The following is a 24,798-nucleotide window of genomic DNA, read 5'->3' as shown; positions in this document are numbered from 1 at the left end:
TGAGGCTTGCCTTACTGCTAGTGCACGGAAACAGACACACTCAAGAGTGAGAAACTCTGTCCAAAAAATAGTGAAGTGCTGTAGATCACTACAAGACCAAAGGTTACAGAGGTAAGGGCGTAGCATGAACTGCAGCTGCTACGCCTGATACTTACAAAGTTGAACAGCAGAGATTGTTTTACAGCATTTTGCTATCCAGCAAGTCTTCAAGCGGGCGGCATCAATGCCTGAAAACAGTTTATCAAATGCTGTACAAACTCACACAGTTGAGGATGCCAGTTTTAATTGGCAGGAGAGATTCTGTTAATATAGGACCTATGCACAGTAGATTTTGGCCTGAAGGTGACCACCACCAAGTGGATTTGCATACGCACCAGTTTAGGAAATACTGGGAGAACACAATTACAGTAGGCAGACGTTGAAAAAAGCAGTATTTATTTTAAAGTACAACCCAAAGTTGTAGCCGTAAGAAATGCACAAGGTATCTTGTTTTTTTTTCCACAAGTCTTGGCTGTGTGCATTTCATTTCAACTTAAAAATGCATTCAGGTTTACAAATGTACAAAGAGCACAGAAAGTGTATTACAGTCTTAACAGAATGCTCTTACATTCAGCCATTTTGCTGTTAAGGTTCTGTGTTGGTTCTGTTGTGGGTTTTCTTTTTTGTTGTTGTTGTTGGTTTTTTTTTTTTCCATTTTTTTCATTTTTTTTCTTTTTTTTCTTTTTTTTTTCTTTTTTTCTTTTTTTTACATTCTTAGAACCTGTGTTAACAAAGACAGCCTTATTTTTAAAAAAATACTCTGCATTTTAGCACAAAGTGCCGTTTATTTTTTTTAAATTAGAACTTGGAGGGTAATACTGGAAAAAATTTAAAAATCAAAACCGGCGCTTCCATAAAAGTATTGCATGCCAGGACCATTCTGTAGTTCAAACTGCTTCCTACGTTGAAATGGCAGATGGTGAAATAGGAAAGCAGTGAAATTGTCCAGATTTACAGGCTTCGGCTGTAGGTTGGATTTGTGGCCTCACCCAGACTTTTCCAAGCTTATCTGTAATCTCACACTACCATATTGCAGGATAGAGTTTAAAAAGGGGCAAGTGATGAAAGTGTGACTGAGGGGGGGGAGGGAGAGAGGGAGAAAAAATAGCCATGACCAACAAATGCCTGAAAACGACGTTTCAAAAATTCGCGTTCAGAATTGTATCACGACCTGGATTAAAGTTCTTTTCTTTCGCTTTGCTTTGGGTTTCAGTTTTCATGAGGATAGTGTGAATTAGACCACGGATCCGAACTTCTTCTTCCAATTGTTGGGCTCCAAATTCTCCAAGGATTGTAGGTTTGTCCCATGTCGTCAGCAGGATTGGCAACAGTGGCAGCAGAAGATGGAGGAGGTGGCGGCGGCGAGGAGTTTTCATTACCCATGAGATCAATACCTGACAAGGCATTTGTTGGAGTGGTGAAGGGAAGGCCACTGTTGAGGTTACTCGACCAGATGGAACTGCTGAATGGAGTGGTGGACCACAGGCCGCTCGGGTTGCCAAGGATCGACTGTGGTAAAGACAGAGCTGAGTGAGTAGCTGCCAGGTCACCTCTACAGTCAGCTTTTTCTTTAGTACTGTTATTTTTACGGTCTCTTGGAAAGTAAAGTATCGAGAAAAAAGCGAGTCTGCTGTGGCAGCCCTTCCACCTCCACTGTGACACACAGTTCTGAAGTACCTTTACCAGACCTTGCCCAGAGGAATCACGCTAACGATCACCAAATGCATCTGGGAACTGAATGGGCTGCAGAGTGCAATTACATTACAGGCTTTTAAGCTGTTTCCATTTGGGCTTATACATCCCCACGCTATTACTGATTTAAACAGTACTGGTATTCAAGGGTCAAAAAGCTTGAGCCACTTTAAACTCGTTTGATCAAGATAGATAAATAAAGACAAAATTCAAGTTGTAATAGAAGGTAGCATTGATCCTTGATCCTTTTTGACAGCTTGCAAACCCATCTCCTAGTATTCACATTTATCTGTTAGAAAAGAAATCACACGGTTTGGATGAACCTTCTTGTGTTCAGCCCCACAGTATCTGCCCATATTCCCAGGATATACTTTTTTTCTCCTATCCTTAAGTTCCCCAGTTAAAGAGAGATGGGATGGGATAAGGCCATCTGGCAGAACCAGTGACTCTGCCCTGGCTCCACAAGTCTCTCTGACAAATGGTGCTGCAGAGCAGCTGCACCTGCACCATGACAGCATAAATGAGTTTGGAATGGATGGACAGGTACGGCAAGCCTAGAAGGTCACATGCAGAAATGAACAAGGCCCAGTTTTGGTAAACTGTTTTACTAAACAGTAGAAAGCAAAAAACAGAAGAATCTAACCAGTGGAATGTGGTTGGAGAAAGGGATACCCGGAAACAGCCAGGGATGGAGATAAGTTAGTATAAATTCCATGCTTTTATGAGCACAGAACCTGACATATGTAGGCTTTACACTCTAGTCAATAGGTTTAATAATGCACGTATGCTGTAAATTCATTTTGCAAACACAGAGTAAACCTGAAACATCCAAGAGGCAGTAGACTTGCTGAGTACGTGCTGTAAGGTACAAACTTCCTTACGTTTGGATTTACTGGGAGAAGATAGGACATCCCTTGCCAAGATCTACATCCCTCAGATAATGAACACCAAAGGTTAACCAGTATCAGTGTGCTATGCATCTGATGATTAAAATAAAAATCCCTTGAGAAAGCAAACAGGGTAAATTCTGAAAATGCCTTCATTTCAGGTTGTTGGTTTTTTTTTTTTCCTCCCCGGAACGGAGGAGATGCATTCAACCTTATCTGAAACTGGCTGGACAATAATACATTAGCAAAGAACCCTCAAAGAACTTGACGCAGAGGGGTGGATAGCAATTTTGAGCATACTAAAGGGTTAACCATGCCAGCATCATACTGACTGTCCAATGTCACTGGGATGTTGAGTTAAACTGGGGTCACAGTTTGTTATATAACTAAATGGTTACATTTAAGCTATACAAGCATTAGACTACTAAGCCTACAGCAAGAAACACTCATGCTGCTGTTCAGACAGCATCTCTAACACACTAAATCAACTCTATTTCTTGCTATGGGCTAAAGAACCAGGAACTATTCCAGTGTATCCCAAAACCACTTAGGAGAGTCTGGCAATTGCTCATGAAGTAGAAGCAGCAACAAGGAAAGGATTGGCAGAGCAATATCTTACACAGACAGCTACTCCTTTACAGGGCTTGTGGAGCGAGGTACAAAGTGGCCCACAGACAGAACTACATGATGGAAAATGGAGAGGCTGTTGTGAGAAAGAAACCTGAGAAGGAATAGTTCCAATGCAGGAAGGCTTGAGGGGAGATGAGATGGAGAAGTCAAATGCCACTTAGTGCAGAAGCAAAGAGTTGTGCATAAAACGGGAAAGCAAGAGGAATAAGGATGATAATGAAAGTAAACTCACCAGAATCCTTCCTAGAAAAGAGGATAATCTAGGAGCCACTATACAGCTGCTGTTTGCAGGAAGAGATTTGGCTCTTGTGCCAGAAAGAGGAAATGTACAAGCCCTGGTCTGGTACCTGCCCTCTTATCTTGTATTTAGCCTCATCTGCAGGAACAGCAAAGGTTTCCTATCCTGGCTCACCACAGGCAATGAGAAAACACTGTCATTAAAAAGGCCTTGAACATTTCCATCTATTGGCTGCTTTTTGTGACCTCCTTGAATCACTTCTAAAATGCTTTCTCCCCCTCCACCCTAAAAATTATTTAAAAGCAGAGACTAAAAATTCTTCTGTATCATTTGCTTGGCTTTTGTCTCAGTGCTTCCTGAAGCACAATTCCAGGTAGCTATCATAAGCAGCTAGCTAGGACACAGGTTGGGAGCTAAAGCAATTGTTCTGGTTGTCCTCAGTCCTTCCTTCTATCACATGAGAAATCTGCCCTCTGCATGAGTAAAAGCAACGGTCTCTCCTTTTTATACCTAGTGATGTCACTAGTGATGCACATGGTTTTACATAGTAATGTTACAACCGCAGTTTTAAACACATGGCAAAGAGAAGGGTTAGCAAGTGCAACCAGGTGATGTAGATAGCACCTCTTAATACAGAAACATTTTCAGAAGAAAAGATGATGAATGATTTACCCTTACAGTGAAGACAACTACTGTGCTGTAAGTTTTCTTCCGATGCCAAGGTACAAGGATAAGAGAGCAGCGCTACAGTCTACACTGTTTGGTGGTGGTGTTTTTTCCCCCCCCTCCCACTTACGTGTTTGCACTCAAGATCCCCATCAAAATTAGCAGTCAGTTTAAATGCTTCTACTTAAGCTCAGTCCTCTAGTGTTCTTTGTAAGCTGAAGAGAATACACTTGAGTTTTTTGATTTTCAGACCTTATGTTAATTTACAAGGAGGTGCCACAATGGATTCAGCAAGAATCAAAATAGGAAAGTTATCACGTTGCTTATTTTGCAACTGTCCATCAAACTAGAAGTGACAACAGCAGCTCAGGAGCAGAATGTCTGAAGCATGTGGAAATGGAACATGCCACTAAGTGCTCTCATCACAAATTTCTTCATCATCTGCAAGCAAGCAGACTAATGGCTCATCGTCCAAAAGCCATTCCAACTTAAATACATGGAACTATTAGCACTCGGTTGACCTTTCATCTAAATTAAAAAAAAAATCTCTAAATGAAATGACATGGCAGATACAGAACAGGTTGGTAACAGCAACAAAACAGTGTGATTTGTGCCAAATACTCACTGCAGTTGTATGAGTTGGTGAACTTGAGCTTGTTGGCCAGGAGGGTACGGAATCTGCAGCTGAAGGATCCCAGATGGATGACGGAACATGATTGAACTCGCTCCAGTTTCTCTGAACATCTTGCCCATAAGCAGGTCGAGCTAAACCAAGTTTGCTAAAAACCTCTGAAAAATAAAATGAAATCAATCTGAGCACATACTGTTTCTCCTTGCTCAAGAACATCAGCAGACTAACGTAGTTCACTGTCCCTTCCCATGTTTTTCTGTTGGGTCCTGCTGCAGTAGGAGAACAGATCAGAAAAGGTCACGCACAAACACAGACCTCAGCTCACTTGCCCTGTATGGGGCAGTGGCTAACAAATTTAGAATCATGATTACAGTGAGGAAAAAAGTTCTATACATACAATAAATTCCACAGGTTGATACTGAATGAAATATCTCAGGTACTGTTTACACAAAGGCAAATAGAGGATCTGGTAGAAACACAAGAATACTGCAAATCCTGCTAGTTCAGCACAGCAAGTTCACTGTGGTTGGAGGAGGTGACCGTGCTGAAGCAGCCTCTCAGAAGTGCAGCACTCCCTTCCCAGGTGACTCCTGGCATGGGATGTGGCACCAGCTGTGGCCAGCCCAGGCAGGCTGACCCTGTCTCAACTAAGAGAAGGAAGGACAGTGCCAGTGCTCACGGCTCACATGGTGCCCGCACACAGAACTACTGATCCCAGGCACCTTACTGCCATCCCTCAGAGTCACTGGTGTCAAGTGTTGCAGATGAAGTGAAAGCAGACCCCAGACATTTTTCAGTAGACACCCAATCCAATGGTATGCAGATGCCGCATGAAGTTTGTTTTGCTTACTGATCCTCTGCAGATACTTTAAAAAAATACTGTGCACTCCCAAACACAGGATGCAAATCTACCTCAAGTATGTAGCGCATCTGAGCTCCACAATATAACCTGCCTGCATCAAGGTCTCATCTCAATAGCCACTTACAGAAAGTCTACCTATCTAAATATAGGAATTAATGGATGGTTAATGTGCATCAGTTCATTAGACAGTTACACGAGTGCTAGAGGAAAACACAAGAGGAAAGCAACATGAGGGATGGGCCGTTGCATCACATATATAGCAATGGGTTTATGCAAGCGTGAGGTGCTCAGGAAACCACAGGTTTCACAGCACACTTCTGAGACCTACTGTAAAGCTCCAGGGGAAGGATGGAAGGGAGGAAGACAGCGAGACAAGAAATATAAAGATATTCTTCTGAAACCGAGAAACTTCTAAACCAGTTGTTTCCAGCAAAACAAAACCTAAGACTTTCCACCAACTCCCTGGGCTGAAACACGCAGCACCGAATTATGAAGTGTTTTCCTATACAGTGATCCTTTTCGGGGATAGGCGTGGGAAAAGAGCTTGTACTTAGAACAGTGGAATGGAAATACACCATTTCTTTAACTGTGTTTAAGTACGGAAAATATTTGAAAAAGATACACTCACCTCCGGTTAAGTTAAAAGAATGTCCAAATGCAGAGAATGAATTGAGAGGTGTGAAGTCGGGACTGCTGGGGTTGCTGATAGGACTCCATAAACCCGAACTGAATAGTAAGGAGGAATGGGAAAGAAATATACATTAACATGAGTTCACCAACAGGAACAATGTGCTGGTCCAAACACAAGTATGTATGTGTACAAGTGTGCATGTATATACGTGCACACGCTATACATATGTACAGAAATATAAAATGGTGCCCAACACTTGGTAAATAAGCTTATTTTTGTTTTAAAAAATGATGTCAAGGAAACACCATTATCCTGTACGTACAACACTCTGCTCTTGGTCTGTATGCTGAGTTCCAACAAAGAGCAGCTCTGCTTTTCAGAAGACTCGCAGGCTCCAGGATGCAGCACAGCTTTTTGACAAGCAGAGCAAGCTTAGAACTGCTCAGAAGGCATACAAATGCTCACATTCTAGCTTGTGGATAGGTTTCTTGAAAATACAGATGGGTTAACTGGAACTGGTAGTAAATATTCACAAAAAGAATCCAAGAACTGACCTACACATCTTGCACAGAAAAGCAATTCCTTTGTATATCGAAAATTGATTTCAAGTCTCACTCCTACTTCAGAAAAGCTACCAGACACTGCTCTTTAGAGACACGCACAGCTAAAAATCTATTTAAAAAGGCAGCGTGATCAGAAAAGATCAGGAATCCCCATTGCATTGGGGAATATAACTGAGCACAGCTATACTCTGCTTCTACTCAGAACACAAAGTCCTGTTATTGTCCTGGGCTCAGAGTTAAAACTGGGAACGACAGATATTGCTGTACAGTGCAAAATCCTGCCTGTGAATTATTTTAAGTCATCTTGGTACACACTCCTCAGTACTGATAGAGCCAAGCTGAGGTCTCCTTGTTTGGATGCCCAGGGGACACAAGATTGCCAAGTTACTGGGAATGAGAAGGAAAGTCCCCATCACATCCAGAATACCTCTCTCTCCTTTTGAGTCATTTGCAAAAAAATAAAAATTCAGAACTCACAAACAGAACCAGAATAAACTCTGTTCACTGCCTTCAAAACGCCACTATCTGCTTATGGGGTCTTTTCTAAGAGCTCAGGTATTTCCAAGAGATATAAAACTTACCTGTCAGAGCCATCACTGTCAACAACTGTGTGGGAAATGCTGATATTGCTGGAAACTTCTGTCTTAGTTGGCGGAACCTTTGGTAAACCACTGCCACCTGCAACAATACATCGAAAATGAGGCAAAAGTAAACCAACTGACCAACCAGACCAAATATTCTGGAAATACGCAGAGATATTGATTATGCCACGCTGGTACAGTACCTGGGCTCTTGTCATAACCTGCAGCAACAGCAGCAAAAGTGGGGTTTCCATTCCTGCCTGGAAGAGAAGCTGCCTTTGCCAGCTTGTGTTTGGTACTGTTGGGCTGCTTGCTTTTCGTTTCACTTAAAGGGGGGAGAAACAAAAGTGGAAAAAAAGTTTAAGGTTTTGGACTTCGGTACTTTGATAAACAAGCAATTTAATCCAGAATTCATGAAAACATTACCAATAGTTCAACGGTTTATGTAGGTGCACATTTCTGTAATCAAGCAAGTTGTAACAAACTGCCCCAAAATATAAATAGCACTCTAAGATGTGCACAGTAAAATCTGCTAAAAAGCAGTTTCCAGAGGAAGAGGAAATGGGTACGAGAAAAGAGAGATGCACCGTATCAAGCACATTGGTTCCTCAAGCATTCTGTGCTTGTGAAATCAGTAGGGGGTGCAGATCCAAACTCACTTGCTGCAGCTGCTGTTCACAATGCTGCTGTAAGTGCCTCCTCGTGGCCCAAAAGCTAAGGATGAAGGAGGAGGAGGAGGAGGAGATGGAGAGGCAGGCGTAGGTGAGGGCTGTCGCTGTTTCAGGAAAGCATCTGCGTTCATGGTTTGTAGAGAGAGTTTATAAAGGTTGTCTGTAGCTATATAAAGAAGCACAAAAGACCCTCATGTAGTATTACTTTAAGATGATGGCAACTCATACTCTGCTATAAATTCTGTTTGAGGAATTATTTCAAAGGCTGTTCCCAGTTGTAAAAAAGTAGTGGCTCCTTCCTTATATTCTCCTCCTACTACTCAGGTTTACTGACTACTGTGAGACTATTTCAATGAAAGCATGAACTGATCTGCATGGAACAAAAAGAATGGAACTTTTAGCCTAAGTGAGAGCTGTGGGGAGGGCTGACTTGATGATCACATGCAACCAAGAGGAAAATGACTCGTTTCTCACCAAGGCCTTACAGTGTAACCAAAAATCTTGTAATAGTGCCCCACCCCAACCCTTGCAATAAGGAGCTTTCAGTGTTTCCTCCAAAGGAGGGATCGTTTAATTTCAACTTTGGCTGCAGAAGAAAGAGGAAGAAAAACTCAATCTGCTGTAGAAAATACATTTTGTTTTCAAGTAGTAATTCTCAGTTCCTCAGCAGTTTCTGAAGAACTGTAGAATGAATGACATTCTGCCCATGTGGTGTTCAAATCTCCTGAACTGTACCGGATGCTATCAGTATTAGGCTTACTGCAGAAAATGGGAGCACGGATATGCAGGGAAAAAAAGCTAGGCTAAAAACAGATCCAGCCTGCCGACAGATATGCATAGCAGGAGACTAATTCTGTCATCCTCCAGTGATTACTCACAGCTGCCAGCTTTGTGAAGTGGCACGGAGTCCCACTCCGGCGGTGGAGAATCCTTTTCGCCTTCTGAGCTGCTGGTGTTTCCTAGCTCCTGTCCAGACCCACCGGGGAGAAACTTTGATAATACTGATGGCCTGCTCTCTATTAACTTGTTTGGACCTATTAACAAAACAAACAAAAAAACCCCACCCAAGTCAGTGGATAATAAAGCAAGCAGCTTTCTTCTAACGTTAACAGATCGAAAGTTCAGAGATATTTGTGGTATGTGAAAATAGCCTCACACTACCTCTTGTTTTTGGGAGGTTTCTTGATTTGGACGCATTCGTCAAGAGGTGCTGTGTAGATACCTTGGATGGAAAGGTTTTGCGCTGCTTGTTTTCCAGTGAGGGAGTATAAGGTAATTCCAAGGAACTAAATGAAAACAGAGACCCATTTATTTATTTATTTATTTGCTTTCAGAAGTGCTGCAGGACATACATATACAACTACTGTACAGGCTTTACAAAGGACTGCCCTCTGCAGCTTCCTTCTATCGAGCTTATGCTCACCTTCAAAACGATTCATAAGCACAGTTTTGCTGTCATCTCTTGTGTTTCTCCTACGTACAACTCCACCCTTTCATACTTCCTAACCCCAGCTCATCTCCTTCCCACATGGGCATTCCAGCTCACTCACTTTCCAGGACTACAAAGCCTGCTCGATTACAGAGGGACAACCAAGAGATGGCAATTGCAGTTTTTCCTCTCTGTTGCCACTCGCATGCTCCTGATACGCTGTTGCCACGAACGCACAGGATGATTGATCACAAAACTATTCCAACCCATCAAATTTATGTGGCTATATACTGTTCCTTTTCTCCAGCTATTTGATTTTGTCCCAGATGCTGTACATTTTCTAAGCAGAAATTGTTGTATTCGTGTCTTGCAGAAGAATTCCAGCTCAGTTAGGGCCTCTGAATACTGTCACATACAACCACCTTGTGATTCAGAAGATAGAGGAAAATGTATAACAGTAAGAAGAAAAAATAGCAGGGGACTTTGGCCATGTTTTAAGAAATATTTTGAAGAAAATGAACGCATATGCATACCAACTAAAGCTAAATCTCAGGCTAGTATTAACTACAGTAACAGGCCAAACACAATCCAATATACCACACCTCAGTCTGGCAAAGATTACTTCCGTGGCTCTCCAATACACATTTCGTTTTAGAATTTCAGAATGAGATTTCAAAATGAACAGCCTATAGAAAGGCCGAGGTTCTTTATTTTTTCCTTTTCTATCATCTGCAGTCTGTCAGGAAGGGAACGGCACTGGCAGCAAACGCCTCTTTTAACAACATATCCAAGATGCTGATTTTACTCTGTGATTCCAACGAAGGAAACTGCATGGCTGTAACTTCACCACAAGTAACTAAAAGTACTCTTGTGACAGTGCTGCCACTGTACAGAGGCTCCTGTAGAAATGTTTACCCTATCTTATCTGTGATATTTATTACAAAAGACCTTGCCAACACTTACCCCCATTTTCTTCTCTGGATTTAATTCTCATATTATTAATTGACTGTACTCCCATCAAATAATTATTTACAAGCTTCGGATGTTCCCTGATACCATGAAGGAAGCAGAAGCTGCCTGGAGCTGCATCTGCTGCTGTCATTAGCCAGACTGGCAGCCACAACAGCAGAATACACAGACTGTTATCGATCCATCTCCCATAATGCCTCCCCCCTCTGTTGTGCTTACCTGGTTTTCACATCTGCAGGGATTTCTTTCTTGATACTTGTTAGCAGTTTTTTACTTTTCTGTTTTATTTGCACCATTTCATTTTCAGGTTTTTCCGGCGTAACTTTTCCCTTTTGTTTTTCAGGTTCCTATAAAAGACATTATAATAGGATATCTATATTGATCAAATGTACACGAAAGGTCCCTCTTGCACCACAACATACCTAGTGCAACTAGGACTGAGAAAAGAACGCTAGTTGAAAACATGAGCATTTTTGCAGCATAGAATTTATCTTGTTACTACTTGGTTAGTATATTTTTAAAATGTGATATTTAATTTTCCCTAGATATTTTCATTTCTGCTTCTCCATGCTGTAAATTCACGTGCTTCAAGCAAATCAGGTGATCACAAATACACAGCTCCTTAGGCCATGACCTCCAAGTCTCCCCAGAAAGATGTGACCCTGCACTGAGAGCTACACGGCACTCACGTGCAGCTCAGGCCACACAAAACAGACTGCTTTAATCAGCAAAGCAATGAATACATGCAACTTTCTCAATACAAATTATTTATTCTTTAACTTTCTGGATATGATTATTCTGTCAAATACCTATACTGAAAATCAAAGGTTATTAAACTGAACTATGTTTTTAAAACACATTGTATATTTTTTCCCCCCCTCTCACCAGCTAGCAGGACCATCTTTTCCACAGTTCAAACTTAAGAAATGACAAAGTTTAAGATTCATTTTCATCTCTCACCAATTACCTTTGCTTTGATTGGTTCCACAGCACATGCTTGAAGACAAAATATTTCTGACAACCTGACCACTACACAAATGGTTAAAGGGCTTTTTGTTTACTACCCAGAAGCATGCGAGCCCAATGAATAATATAAGAGTAGGGGTATAGTTGCATTGGCAGAGGTGATTAATTCAATTCCTGCTGACAAGCTACCGCCAATGAACTGACTCTTCATAACTGATTGTGTTGTTTTAGCGCACACTTTAATTATCGAGTAAAATTAGCATTTGTACCTTGTGTTTTATTCAGCAAACAGAATGGGCTAGGAGAGCACACAGAGACAATTACTACAGTTCTGCTGACAGCTGCTAGCTCGTTCCAACCACAGTCACTCAGGCACTTTCAGTCCTGAGACAACATGATTCAAGCATGTTGACACCGCTCTTTTGTAAAAGAGGAAACTGAGTAGTGAAAGCAAGGACTGTGAAAGGGGATTTTTATAATTAACCTTCTTCCACTGCTAGCTATTGTAGCACAGGAAAGACGAGGAAAGAAAGAGACTCTATTTCCAAGTGCCATGCTCCGCTAACAGATGATCCATCACAGGAGCCTCCTTTTATGAGCAGTGCCGTACCTCTTTGAGAAGTGGTTCTGTATCTGGGTTGGAGGTTTCGGTTGTGGTTGAAGAACTGTCATCATCTGCCAAGGAATCCTTCAGTTCATCTTCCTGTTGCTTCCCTTTTCCTCTTCTGTCCTTTTCTTCCCGTTTCTTTTGTGGCTTTGCCTTCCGCTGAAGTGCCTTCCCTTTCCCTGGGGAGACAAGGACATTTCAGATTCTCATCAGCACTACTCTGCGATGGGCTCGTTCAAGTCGTTTCAGAGGCAAACCCACATGATAAAACCTCTGAAGTTAGATTGTTATGCTCCTGAGCCCTAACTCCATTGCCTCCCAGCAGACATGGGCACCTGGCTGCAGAGTGCTTCTCTGCTACGTTCCTGGCGTTCCTTTTGAACGCCTTAGAATTCAAATTGACTGCGCCACCACATAAAAGTAGATTTAGTTACATGGACTTCGTAAATCGGTACAAGCTTTATCATTCTAACAAAGAGACTGAAATGTTTAACATTCTTGCCAGTTCAGAAGCAAAACAAAGCCTCAGATTAAGACTAGAGTGGATGAGAAAAGTGACTATGATATTTTTTGTTTGGGAGTGATGTACTTCTCTCTCTCTCTCTCTCTCTCTCTCGAAATCTCACCCCCCAAATACAGTGACTTCCCTCAACATATTTTACTTTTTCAAAGTGTACTGCATATGAAGAGCCATGGCTAAGCTGAATAAAATTGTTTGGCTTGACATATTTAAGTGCTACTGCATCTCAGTGTATGAAAATAGTGCATTGAACACTCCAGGGAGTGTTTAATCAGTTTTCTTGAAGCAATCCACGTATCAATAAATACTGCTACTCTAACAGTCAATTATGTTTTTCCTGCACTTTCTACAGGCTAACAAACATAGCAGAGAATAAGCTCAAAATACAGAGGTTTAAGAACCTTCAAAACAAAGCCAGCAGTCCTGGGCTTGCAAAATAGAGGAGTATAAAGTAGACACCTGGGGAAAATAACAGTTATTGAGACAAGTATTAATACAGAGAAGCTGCATGCACACATGGAGTCATCATCAACTCGCCTCTGCCTCTTGCTGTTGTACAGGATGAGAGCATCTAAAGTGCTCTTTCGTGCCTTTTGGTAGTCATGATATATGCCCTTACCAGTAGATCTTCCTCAGATACTATCCCTCAGACTAAGTATCTTCCTTAACATGCCACGCAGTGCCTGCCTTCCTGCTTCCAGGATGGACTTCATAAACTCAAAGACTCAGCTATAAGTGAATATAGCTCAAAGTAAGTGAAATCAAAAACTGGGATTTGTACGAGCTCACGTCAGAATTCAGTTTGGTAGAACAACGATGGCTGTCCTGTTTAATGTGACAATTTGTCCCCCAGGGAAAGTTTGTACCAAAACATAGATTTGCCTCCAGTATTTTGGTAAATACCAGATAGATATCAAAGGGCAGCGTCTTCACATTTTGCTTCTTTCAGACTTGATGTTTTCAGTAACAATAACAAAAACATTGCAGATAATGTTATTTTTTAACAGGAATGCAAATACAAGCGTAAACACAAGTAGCTCTGTATGTAAATTTTCTAGGGGTCAGCCTCAAGCTTATTGGGGTGTTCTATTTTTGCCTCAGAAGGCCTCATGCCAACATTTGCATCACCTTTAGTCTACATTTAGGACTGCTGAACAGCTTAATGCTCACCATTAGAAAGTTTTCTCTAAAATCATTGAATCTTTAATGTTGGAAGGGACCCTTAAAGGCCATCAAGACCAACCCCCCTGCAATGAACAGGGACACCCACAGCTAGATCAGGTTGATCAGTGCCCCGTCCAGCCTGACCTTGGATGTTTCCAGAGACGGGGCATCCACCACCTCTCTGGGCAACCTGTGCCAGTGCCTCACCACCCTCACTATAAAAGACTTATGTGCTGTCATAAAACACAAACATAACACAACGCAGCTGTTTAACACAAATCTAATGTAGCCTCCGCAGTACTCTGCTAAGAACTACGTATTAGGAACATGAAACAAGACAACTGAGGGCTGAAATCCTGCACAAGACACTCTGACATAGAATTTTAATTCAGAAGCTGCTGTTCTGGCAAGTGTCTGTGACAAGCTCTGGTTATTTACCTAAAGACAAAGATCAGCGTGCATATGCAGATCCAGATAGATAATGGAACTTCCCCTTAAGTTTTACATTTTAAAGGGTGCAAATGGAAATGGGCAAGTTTTACTTGATGTGCTGAGCTTTTGAGTTAACTTACGGATTACCAGTAATGCTGGGTTTTTATATAAAGCTTATCCAAAGAGAAGCTTGCATTAATAAATATGTGATTATTTGATCTGAGCTGGCAAAGAAGTCAAAAAAAAACAACTATCTGGACTGCAAAATATAATAAAATATTCATTATATGCTCTGCACTAAATAATACATTTAAATATTCATTATACTACCGCACCAAAGCACAAATGATGCAAAGCCTCTGTAACAGTAAGAAAAAAGTGAACCATCTGAATGCATTTGTAATCAAAAAAGTTGAAAAAAACAGGAAGTCATGTCAAAAAGTGAACTCCGCATAAGAGATAACGACTGAAGAATTTTATCACATTTTCAACAGCTTTACCAAACTGATAGACAAATAACAGAAGTGCAGCTCTCAAGCAGATGCATTTAAATATGCCTGAAAAATATAAACCAAGGTCCATCAAACACTTCGGAGCAGATGTTTGCTAAGATGACTTCCCAATACAAAGGCTGCTAGAAATTGCCATAGGTGCAAAAAGGTTAACGTAGATACATCTTGTTATTTGGATCAGGAATATGTTTCTGAAACAAAATTCAATCATGCCCACATACTGTGCAGCAGCTGCACTCTTGGAGCAATCTTGTACAGCAATCTTGGAGTGCAAGAATCACTTCTTCTGCAGAATGAAGTGCAAACAGAAGATGTGCTTCAGAAGCACTCCCGATTTTCTCAGGTATTCAAGTACACAGCCTGGATCAGCCCACTGTAAATCCTCTCAGAATTGCCCCACGGACATGATGCATCCTCCCTACCAGCCATGTTGCTTCACAAAGCTCCAGTGCCACACTATTTGCTTATGTGGGGACTGAGTATGAAACCCACCTACAGCTATGTCATTTGCTGAAGTGCCATTTAGCTTTTAAGAAACAGATACCTGGCAAGCTGGTTACAATTCTTTTAACATTAACTCCTCCTACCACATCCCCTTGCATAAATGGAAAAGGAAAGCAAAACAAACCCACCAACAACCCAAATAAGTAAATAAACAAAAGCTAGAAATAAAGTAGCATGTTTTAGCAGGATCCCCAAAGCTCTCAGCACTTCAGAGTCCCCCATTTCAAAGTCCAAATGCAACAACACACCCATTCTCAAGTATTTAAGACTTTTCTGCTCATTACTAAATACTGCGAAGCTTTCCTCTGTTGTTGTGCATGATCATACAGATGTTTCAGGATTTATACACCTTTTTCTTAACTTAATCTCTAATAAGAAAAACAGTATCAGTACTGTTTCTGTACAACATCACTAGGGAAAAATGAAAATTCATTTAGAAATAAACACATCAAGATTAAATTTGTTAACAACAAAACTAGGACATAACCCAGGTGGTGAATACATAAAGCATGTTAAGAAGCTCCCAGACTCACAGCATCACTGGCTTTGGAAGGGACCTCTGGAGATCAAGTCCAATCACTGCTGAAGTAGGTTCCCTACAGCAGGTCGCAAAGGAAAGGTAGAGTTGGTCTTGAATATCTCCAGAGAAGGAGACTCCTCTTTGGGCAGCCTGTCCCAGTGCTCTGCCACTCTTACAGGAAATATTTTTTTCCCCATGTTCAGATGGAACTTTCTATAGTCAAGTTTGTGCTCACTGCCTCTTGTCCTGTTGTCCGGCACAACTGAAAAGAGCCTGATGCCATCCAGTTGACACCTGCTCATTTCTATAAGAGTTGATAAGATCCCTTCTCAGTCTTCTCTTCTCCACGCTGAATAGCCCCAGGTCTCTCAGCCTTTTCTCAAAGGGGAGATGCTCTATGCCTCTAATCTTCCTTGCAACCCTCTGCTGGACGCTACAGAAGTTCCCATCTTTCTTGAACTGAGGAGCCCAGAATGGGACACAGTATTCCAGATGTGGCCTCACCAGGGCAGAGTAGAGGGGGAGGATCACCTTCCCCGACCTGCTGGCCACACTTTTTGTGATGCACCCAGGATATCATGAACCTTCTTGGCTACAAGGGCACATTGCTGGCTCATGGCCAACCTCCTGCCCACCAGGACACCCAGGTCCTTCTCTAGGGAGCTCCTCTCCAGCTGGTCAGCCCCTAACCTGTACTGATGTATACAGTTATTCCAAAACATTCCAAAGATTTTGCAGGAAGAATCGTAATCTAGCACTGCACGAAGAATTTCACTGCTGTAAAATAGATAAAGGATGCACTCAAGATGCAGGCAGATACAGAAGAGTAGGGAACAGTTGAGAAGCTACCACCTTCCACACTATGAATGATGACCTTTACAGCTGATTAGATCTTGTTCTGTGGTTTACATAAGTAATCCTTTTTTTTTTTTTAAACAAAAAAAGCAGAATTTTATTACCTTTGTTTTTTCCTAGTGGAGATGGAGGTTGCTCTGTAAACACATCTGGGGAAGGGGTTTCTGGGTGGTCAAAGTCTTTTTCCATAGTTTCTATGAGCCCAGTGAGATCTGAATCCTCTGAGCTGTGCCTCCTGCTGCTGGCACACTCGGCATGAGGCGGGCTAAGAAGCGGTAGCTGTGGCAAAGCACTTTCAGTCTGTTGCTCTTGCTGCTGGGACCCGGATCCTGGGGGTTGCTGGAGGGGCTGCTCTACCAAAGCTGTTGTCTGCTGCTGTGTCGGCTGCTGGTTCTGCCTCGTGCCCTTGGTTCTTTTGCTTGTGGCATGCGTCTGAGCTGTGGCACCTGAATCCAAGGTAAAGGGGCCTGCCCTGTTCACTGACTGCATGGAAGATGCTTGTGAAGTCCTATTATTAGGCATGTTTGAACTGTTTTTGGATTTGATGTTTTCAACATCAGGTGCATTTCTATTGCTGTGAAGGTGTGCTGTTGCACTGCATTGTTTATGATTCCCTGCACTGGATCGTGAAGAACTGCCTGCTCCATAGATCCCTCTGGACGAACCGTGATTAGAATCTGATCCAAGCGCATTCAAGCTGGAACAACAAGAAGCGTTTAAATGTACTTCACAATGTTTTAGTTCTTCTGCATGAAAAGAAAAAAAGAATCACTGTATCCAAAAGAAACCTTTAATTACACTATTCTTGGTGTATAATCAACTAAAATGCCTAAAACTTGTTTGACAAGTCAGTAGCTTTTACCATTTCCTGTTCACTTGCTCGCTGCACATACGAGCAAAAATGGTTAAAATGACAGTCAATGTGTATGTTGAAGGGATAGGAGAAGACTGTTATTTATTTTTTAACCTAAGACCAAAAGGCAGAACTTTTGGCCTGCTATTTTTCTGCAGTCTATAGTTTGTTTTCTACAGCATTAACAGAAAAACTTAGCAGGGTTTTGGCAAAAATATGAAAATTCTTCACAATCACAAAAATTTTTCTTTGTAACTCATTATCTTTCGTCCATGGGAATATTCATTCGCCTGCTCTAAAGAGTCTATTACTTTCTAACTGGCCTTATAACTAAAGCGGGGGAAGGGAGAGGAAAACTAAAAACAAACCCAAACCCATACTTACTTTCCATCGGATGAAATTCCAACTATTCTCCTGAGATCAAGTGGCCTTCCCATATCGAAGGGTGGGCTTGAGGCCTCAAAAGACAAGCGTCTTCTAAATGGCTCCCAGATTCCTTGAGCTTCTAGATAGGCTGTTCCAATTACCAAGAGAAAGAGTACACTGCAGAGAAGAGAAGCACTCTGTTAAGTATTCCTACATTTTGAGCATTTTAAGGCTTATGAATTTAATCATGGAAGATGAAAATTTTGTATCCTATATGGAAAAGCTGAAAACTGCATCCAAATCACATTTCTGTCTAACAGAAACATAAAATACCTAAGTCTAACATAACATACACAGCAGTAAGAGTGAGTAGCAAAGCTGGAGATGCAGGTCTGGTCCCAAGTCCCCAGTTTTAGTCCAAATGAAAAAATGAAGATAGAACTGAAATACTAAAATGGCATCCAGGAGGTCACCAGCTCTCACAGACTTGGTACAATTCTATACGAAAAGCAAAGATCCTCCAGAGCAAATTTTACTGCAGTTCAGAGAACTAAAATTAAGGACTGCTATTTCAAGTTTTACAATTGCATCTGCAGTGGTGTTTAGTTCTCCACTTACATAACGCACTGCAGTGAGCTGTATTTCTGATGAAGCAATAAAATCACTGTAGAGACATTCAGCACAGTGCTACTAATTTCATCTTTTAACAGGTGGGAAATTTCGAGGGGGGAGGGGACATAATATCGATGACTAAAGATTGCCTTGCTTATTACCCTAGAAACTTTGTGCAAAATTAACTTTGCATCAGCAACTTCGGTTTCTGTTTTTCTCCCAGATCCAAATGCCAGTTTTTGTAAGCCAAATGTTATGAAGAACTTCCATTCACAGCAAATGACGAGACACCGCTTGCTGAATTCGAGCTGCCTAGAAGAATTTGGTCTAGATATCATCTTTTATTTTTTAACTGTCAGCAAAAATCCATGCAGCTCTGGAGACCAACTCAGCTGATTGTAGCTGCTTATCAGTAGTTTTCCCTGTCCCAGGGATTAAAATGGATAGCAGATACATAACCAGACAGCAGGAAGCAGGCAAAGTAAATTTCATCTGAGGTACTAACAAGAAACAGAAAAGTTAAAGAAATAGGGCAAGTTTTCAGACAAGCTTGTACAAACTCCTAGACAAGAGAACATCACCTGCCTCAGGCACTATGCCCTCAGATATACAGCTACTTTGGGGATGTATAGAATGAGGTGTCACCATCAGTACTACGAATAACAGTAGCAATAGCTGAAAATATCACAAAATTGATACCAACAAGAGTACTGCATCTCCACAGCACTATACAAACTCCAGATGGGGCACACAGGGTTTTGGTGCCACAGATGTGACATGGGGGTAGCTGCAACAAACAGTCACCTCAAGGGCTTCTCCTCTGCCACTCTCAGGAGAACTGTACTGCTTTTACCAAAGCAAACACTGTTGTTTTGATAAATGAGTATCAGCTTTGAAATCAAAAAAGAAACAAGCATGAAAAAAACCACAAAGAATAAACTTTTTTTTTTTTAAATAAAATACCCTTTCTTATCTTGGTGTCATGGTGGTGGTAGGAACAGTGCTGGTCCACTTTATGTTTGTTCACAGAGCCTAGGGATTACTCTGCAATAATACAGAAGTGTGCTGGTGGCAACAAGCAAACCTCTGCACCAGCATATCCTGAAAGCTAGAGGCTATCTATGTGCCTGTTCCTTGGAATATTATAAGGTGGTTACATTAGGACTCCTCTAATTTGCTGCTGGGAAGTGTTTTCAACTTATAGGAAAAAAGAATGAAAGGATTAGTATTTGATGTTTTGTGATGTCCAGTTAGCAAATACAGTACGCGTAAAGTTATCCAGGCAAACAACATGAGCTATGTTATTCACTCTGTCAATAGACAGAGCAGAAATTAAGTCTGCACATTTCTAGCAGATTTTTTAGAAGAAACACAAAATAAGATAAAAATACTGCATTCCAAAGAAGAAAAAGAAGCACACTATCTTCTCTCTTTCTTTCATCAATCCCTAGACAAGGAAAGACAGCCTGACTAAATATTTATGCAATGCAGTACAGCAAAATGGAAGAGTCAGTATCTCAATACAAAAAAAAAAGCAAGGCTTGATTTGCTGCAAAGGCATTGGATAATGCACACAGGAAGACCACTTTTTCCATCACAGGCATCTACAGCAGCAATCTGTCTCACACTGCAATACAGGTTTTACACCAACAAAAGTAAAACGTTTGTTGTTACTGATTAAGTTTCTATCCTATGGATTTCTCCAGACAAATGCAGTGGGGAAAAGCATCTTACATCCAAAGAGACGAGCAGGAAAGTAACATTTATAACCTCAGGTTTCAAAAAATATAGATAGATCTATACCCAAGTTAGACTAGGAAAATGCAATGGAACTTTCAACTCAAATTTCAGCTAGTCTCTTTGAGGAAAAAAAAGCCAGCATCAATATACTACTACATAACCTCAGGGTGTTTAGTGTTGCAGACAATGCCCTTCAGGTTCTCAGAAATTCCATTATTAGTATCACCAGTTGTCTGCCACATACAAGTGGCAGCACGTTAAATTCATCTAAGGCATCTGCTAAGCTCATCGAGTCACTGCCTCATATCTTTCTAAAGCACAGTACTGCAGAAGGATGCTTCAACCTCAACAGGAATTCACTGCTAACAGTGCTCTAATACCTAATTCGATTCAAGTTTGGCTGAATCAGTTATGAAAAATCCACATACTATCAGAGCTAACAGGATCTCGCCTAACAGTCCCAAGCGATGAACATATTTTGTCCTCGTTTAAAGCAGGAAGTCAGTACTCCTCAGCCTAAAGCTGTTCACATAAATCCCCAGCAGCTTTTATTAATTGTTCTCCTTTTGCCACACCATATACTACACTAAATATAACATGTACTGAATACACATGCACACACGCCTTTTCTCTATAATCTATATTTAAGTAAAGGTACCTCACACGCACATACTGAGAAGAACAGAAATACACATTACCTCATTATTCCTGAGGTAAGGATGTACAGTGCCAGTTCCCAGTTGGGCCTGGGCAGTGCTTCTGCACATGTTGCTAACATATGATACGGAAGGGATGCATTCAAGATAAATATGAATTCAGAGCCTCCTGCAGTGATGAGTTTTAATTCACGAATTACTCTGGAAGCAGTGAAATCTGGTGTAAACCTGAAAACAAAGTAAAGCATGTATATATATATACACACACACTTATATAAAACAACAGCAGCTATACCGAAGTAATGAACTGATCATTTATGTGAGCTACGTTTAAATGAAAACACCACGCTTTTTGAAAACACCACTACATTCCAGTCTGATCACAAACTGAGATCATTGCAAAAATGCTAGTGGAGCTTCACTGCCTGCAGTACCTTGCACATCCTCTTGCATAACAGTAGCATCTTTTGAACTGTTTAGATCCTGTATTCCAAATACCTAGTTTAAACCAAGCAGCGTTGAAGAATAATTTTTGGTGCAGAGATCTTTTACAATAAAAATGCACGGAATTCAACAATTGTTGTCATTAAGGCAGCAGATGAAATATTCAAGACCGAAATGCTGTGCTTTATGATCATAATCCTTACACCAAGGGCTCTTTAGCATGTACTGCAATGCACCAAAAATATACGTAAATCTAGATCTCATGTGCATTCATAACCCAAAGAAAGGAAATGTATAAAAAGCTGTGTCGTTACACTATTCCAGCTCATTAAGTTGCATTCACTGGACAGGAACAAAAATAACACTACAGTCGGTCATAAAAACTTAAAGTTTTTAGAAGAACAAATAACGTTTGCAAGAAGAGAGAGGTTTTATGCTTTAAGCTGCATTAAAAATACCAAAACACTCAAAGCTTAAGTAAAAACCCTCAGAATTTAGCCAATATTCACTGCCTTTGAAAATATAATCAGGTATACCAAATTCCTCATGTACAGCTCCATTCAGATGCAAGAAAAAAACACTTACAATATGACTATGTCTTTAGAGGCATTGACACTTAGTGCAAACTCTTGACAGTTAACTACTTTAAATCCGTATCCTTCACATGTATAGCCACTGATTTCCATAGTTTTCACGTTAATCTGCAGCTGCCCCGTGTTTTCCACTTTAAACGTTCTTCTGAGCGTGAAATTTGGTTCTTTGTATTTCATTTCTGGAAACAGAGGAAAGTAATTAGTGCTGTGCTAAAATGATGTTCTTCACTATGTACATCAACAGCAGAAGGGAGTTCTGTCAGTATCACATCAGGAAAAAGAACTGGCAAGGCCCACAGAAACCTTACATAACCTGCAGGAACAGGTTTCTGCTGCCAGACTGTTGTACACTTGCATTGTTCTAGACCACTCCAGCTGATCAGGGAAAGAAATGAAAAGCCCAAAGTCTGACAGCACTACTGCCTAACAAAAATCATCTCAGTTTTAAAGTTCCGTGACGCACTGCTTAGAGTAGTGGTATTCAGTGACAAGTCCCAGCACTTGCAGAATGAGAAGTTATCTTTTTGAGCCTTAAGGGTAAAATCTATTGCTACATTAGCAAAAAAAACCCCAAATGCTAAATCACAACATGTAAAGAGGTATGACTAAGCTTTACTTGAAATTTTCTTACTCATTCCTCAAAAAAAAAGTAAGATCTCAGATAGTAATTAATATATTACATATGGAAATCTGCTAAATAGTAATGCAGTCTAATACCACATGAAAACCAAACCTCTTTTGCTAGATCTTTTAGAAATACAGGTACCCTCTGGCCCTCCTCTCAGAAGCAAGCCTGGGGCATGGAGCAGGAAGCCTCTGATCCCAGAACAGAATTTGCCTGAGCTTACTTTTCAAAGAACATATCCTTCGTTTTTCCCTGCTGGCCATACGCAGATTCAGAGCGTCAGGGGAAAAAAAGCCAAAACCACAAAACAGATAGAAACCATGATGTCTTTTTGATAACATTCGGGAGTTATACCTCATTCTAGTAGTTTACTTGAATTTTCACCTCCTGCATCTTGCATTTTACTGGACAAGGGACTTTTCAGTTTTCCTAATTTTCATATTAAAAGTTAAAAGATCAAATATACCATTTTCTGCCTAAATTAATAAGTAATATTAATGTATTTAAAGGAAAAAAAACTGTGACGCCCTAGAAGAGGGAAAAATGTTTCCACACATACACGTTTTAAGTTGCACGCTTAAAATGTCCTTTATTTTCTCTTCAACAAAGCAGTTCACAAAGTACTCACTTTCTGAACAGTCTTTTAATAGTGCTTCTGTGATTTTAAAGCGCAAAGAACTTCCAAGACCAGGAGGTTTGCCTGCAACCTTCAAGCTCTCAGTCGTCCCCTGTCCTTGTACCATTATGGCATCTATTACAGTCAAATTATTTCTGTATTTAAAAAAAAAGAGAGAGGGGTTTGGAAATATTCATGAAAGAATTATGCAGTTTATTGCTCCTGCAAACTTCTCTAGAGAATATGAAGTTATATCCCAGCCCAGATAACTCCTAACAGTACAGAAGGAAGTAGTGCCAGTTGTCATAAACAGAGTGCTTGCAAGACTAAAGCCTAAGAAAGCACAACATAGCAGGGAAGTAATAATGATAAATTACTTATAGTTTATATTTCATTATCATATTAAAGTATCACATTGTAGAAAAAGTAAATATTTATGCAAACAGAGCTCTTTACAGGCAAGACTGAAATAGCAGCTTTATCTTGCAAATGGTACCTGTAACTAGATACTCTACTCTTTTTACTTCTTACTTTCGGTGGATTAAGAACTGGTTGGCTGGATGCAGCCAGAGGGTTGTGATTAATTGTTCTGTGTCAGGGTGGAGGCCTGTCACAAGTGGTGTCCCTCAGGGGTCGGTCATAGGACTGGTGCTCTTCAGCATCTTAATCAATGACATAGATTATGGCATCGAGTGCAGCCTCACCAAGCTGAGCAGTGCAGCCGATACATTGGAGGGAAGGGAAGCTATCCAGAGGGACCTGGACAGGCTGGAAAAGTGGGCCCAGGTGAACCTAATGAGTTTCAGCAAGGCCAAATGCAGGGTGCTGCACTCGGGCCAGGGCAATCCCAGGTACTTATACAGACTAGGGGAAGCTCTACTTGAGAGTAGCCCTATGGAGAAGGACTTGGGAGTCCTGGTGGACGAGAAGCTGGACATGGGCCAGCAGTGTGTGCTGGCAGCCCCGAAGGCCAACTATGTTCTGGTCTGCATTAAAAGAGGAGTGGTCAGCAGGGAGAGGGAGGGGATTGTCCCCCTCTGCTCGGCTCTTGTGAGGCCCCATCTGGAGTACTGTGTCCAGGCCTGGGGCCCCCAGCACAAGAAAGACGTGGAACTCTTGGAATGGGTTCAGAGGAGGGCCACCAAGATGATCAGAGGGCTGGAGCACCTCTCCTATGAAGAAAGGCTGAGGGAACTGGGCTTGTATAGCTTGGAGAAGAGAAGGCTCTGGGGAGACCTCATTGTGGCCTTCCAATACTTGAAGGGAGCATATAAACAAGAGGGGGTACGACTGTTTACGAGGGTAGATAGTGATAGGACAAGGGGAAATGGTTTTAAACTAAGACAGGGGAGGTTTAGGTTAGATATTAGGAGGAAGTTTTTCACACAGAGGGTGCTGATGCACTGGAACAGGTTGCCCAAGGAGGTTGTGGATGCCCCAACCCTTGAGGCATTCAAGGCAAGGCTGGACGTGGCTCTGGGCAGCCTGGTTTAGTGCTTGGCAGCCCTGCATACATCAGGGGGGGGTTGAAACTAGATGATCATTATGGTCCTTTTCAACCCAGGCCAGTCTATGATTCTATGATTCTATGCTTTCAAAGCAGTACAGAGCGTATTTAAGGAAATGAGTCCAAGTATACGGATTATATATTTATATTAGCAAATATGTACTGAATCCAGCTTAACTACTGTAAAACAGATTTACTTTAAAAGTAATTGTGGTTT

The 24,798-nt window shown here is 41.2% G+C and overlaps 1 protein-coding gene across 1 annotated transcript in view; it reads right to left on the bottom strand.

The window, feature by feature from the left end:
* TMEM131 (transmembrane protein 131) overlaps positions 419 to 24,798 on the bottom strand; it is a 96,668-nt gene continuing 72,288 nt past the window's right edge. The window contains exons 27-41 of the mRNA XM_021412604.1: positions 23,087 to 23,229; positions 21,826 to 22,012; positions 20,839 to 21,024; positions 17,807 to 17,965; positions 16,674 to 17,266; positions 12,066 to 12,241; positions 10,709 to 10,836; positions 9,253 to 9,377; positions 8,970 to 9,125; positions 8,080 to 8,257; positions 7,624 to 7,745; positions 7,421 to 7,517; positions 6,274 to 6,371; positions 4,778 to 4,941; positions 419 to 1,548 (exon numbers count right to left, since the gene is read on the bottom strand). Coding sequence (XP_021268279.1) covers positions 1,249 to 1,548; positions 4,778 to 4,941; positions 6,274 to 6,371; positions 7,421 to 7,517; positions 7,624 to 7,745; positions 8,080 to 8,257; positions 8,970 to 9,125; positions 9,253 to 9,377; positions 10,709 to 10,836; positions 12,066 to 12,241; positions 16,674 to 17,266; positions 17,807 to 17,965; positions 20,839 to 21,024; positions 21,826 to 22,012; positions 23,087 to 23,229 — 2,812 coding nt within the window. The 3' untranslated portion in view covers positions 419 to 1,248. The remainder of the gene's footprint in view (positions 1,549 to 4,777; positions 4,942 to 6,273; positions 6,372 to 7,420; positions 7,518 to 7,623; positions 7,746 to 8,079; positions 8,258 to 8,969; positions 9,126 to 9,252; positions 9,378 to 10,708; positions 10,837 to 12,065; positions 12,242 to 16,673; positions 17,267 to 17,806; positions 17,966 to 20,838; positions 21,025 to 21,825; positions 22,013 to 23,086; positions 23,230 to 24,798) is intronic.

This window comes from Numida meleagris, chromosome 1, assembly GCF_002078875.1.
Source record: "Numida meleagris isolate 19003 breed g44 Domestic line chromosome 1, NumMel1.0, whole genome shotgun sequence".
Taxonomy (NCBI): Eukaryota; Metazoa; Chordata; class Aves; order Galliformes; family Numididae; genus Numida; species Numida meleagris.
The sequence above is the reverse complement of the archived record's forward strand: the minus strand, read 5'-3'. Positions and strand labels throughout refer to the sequence as shown.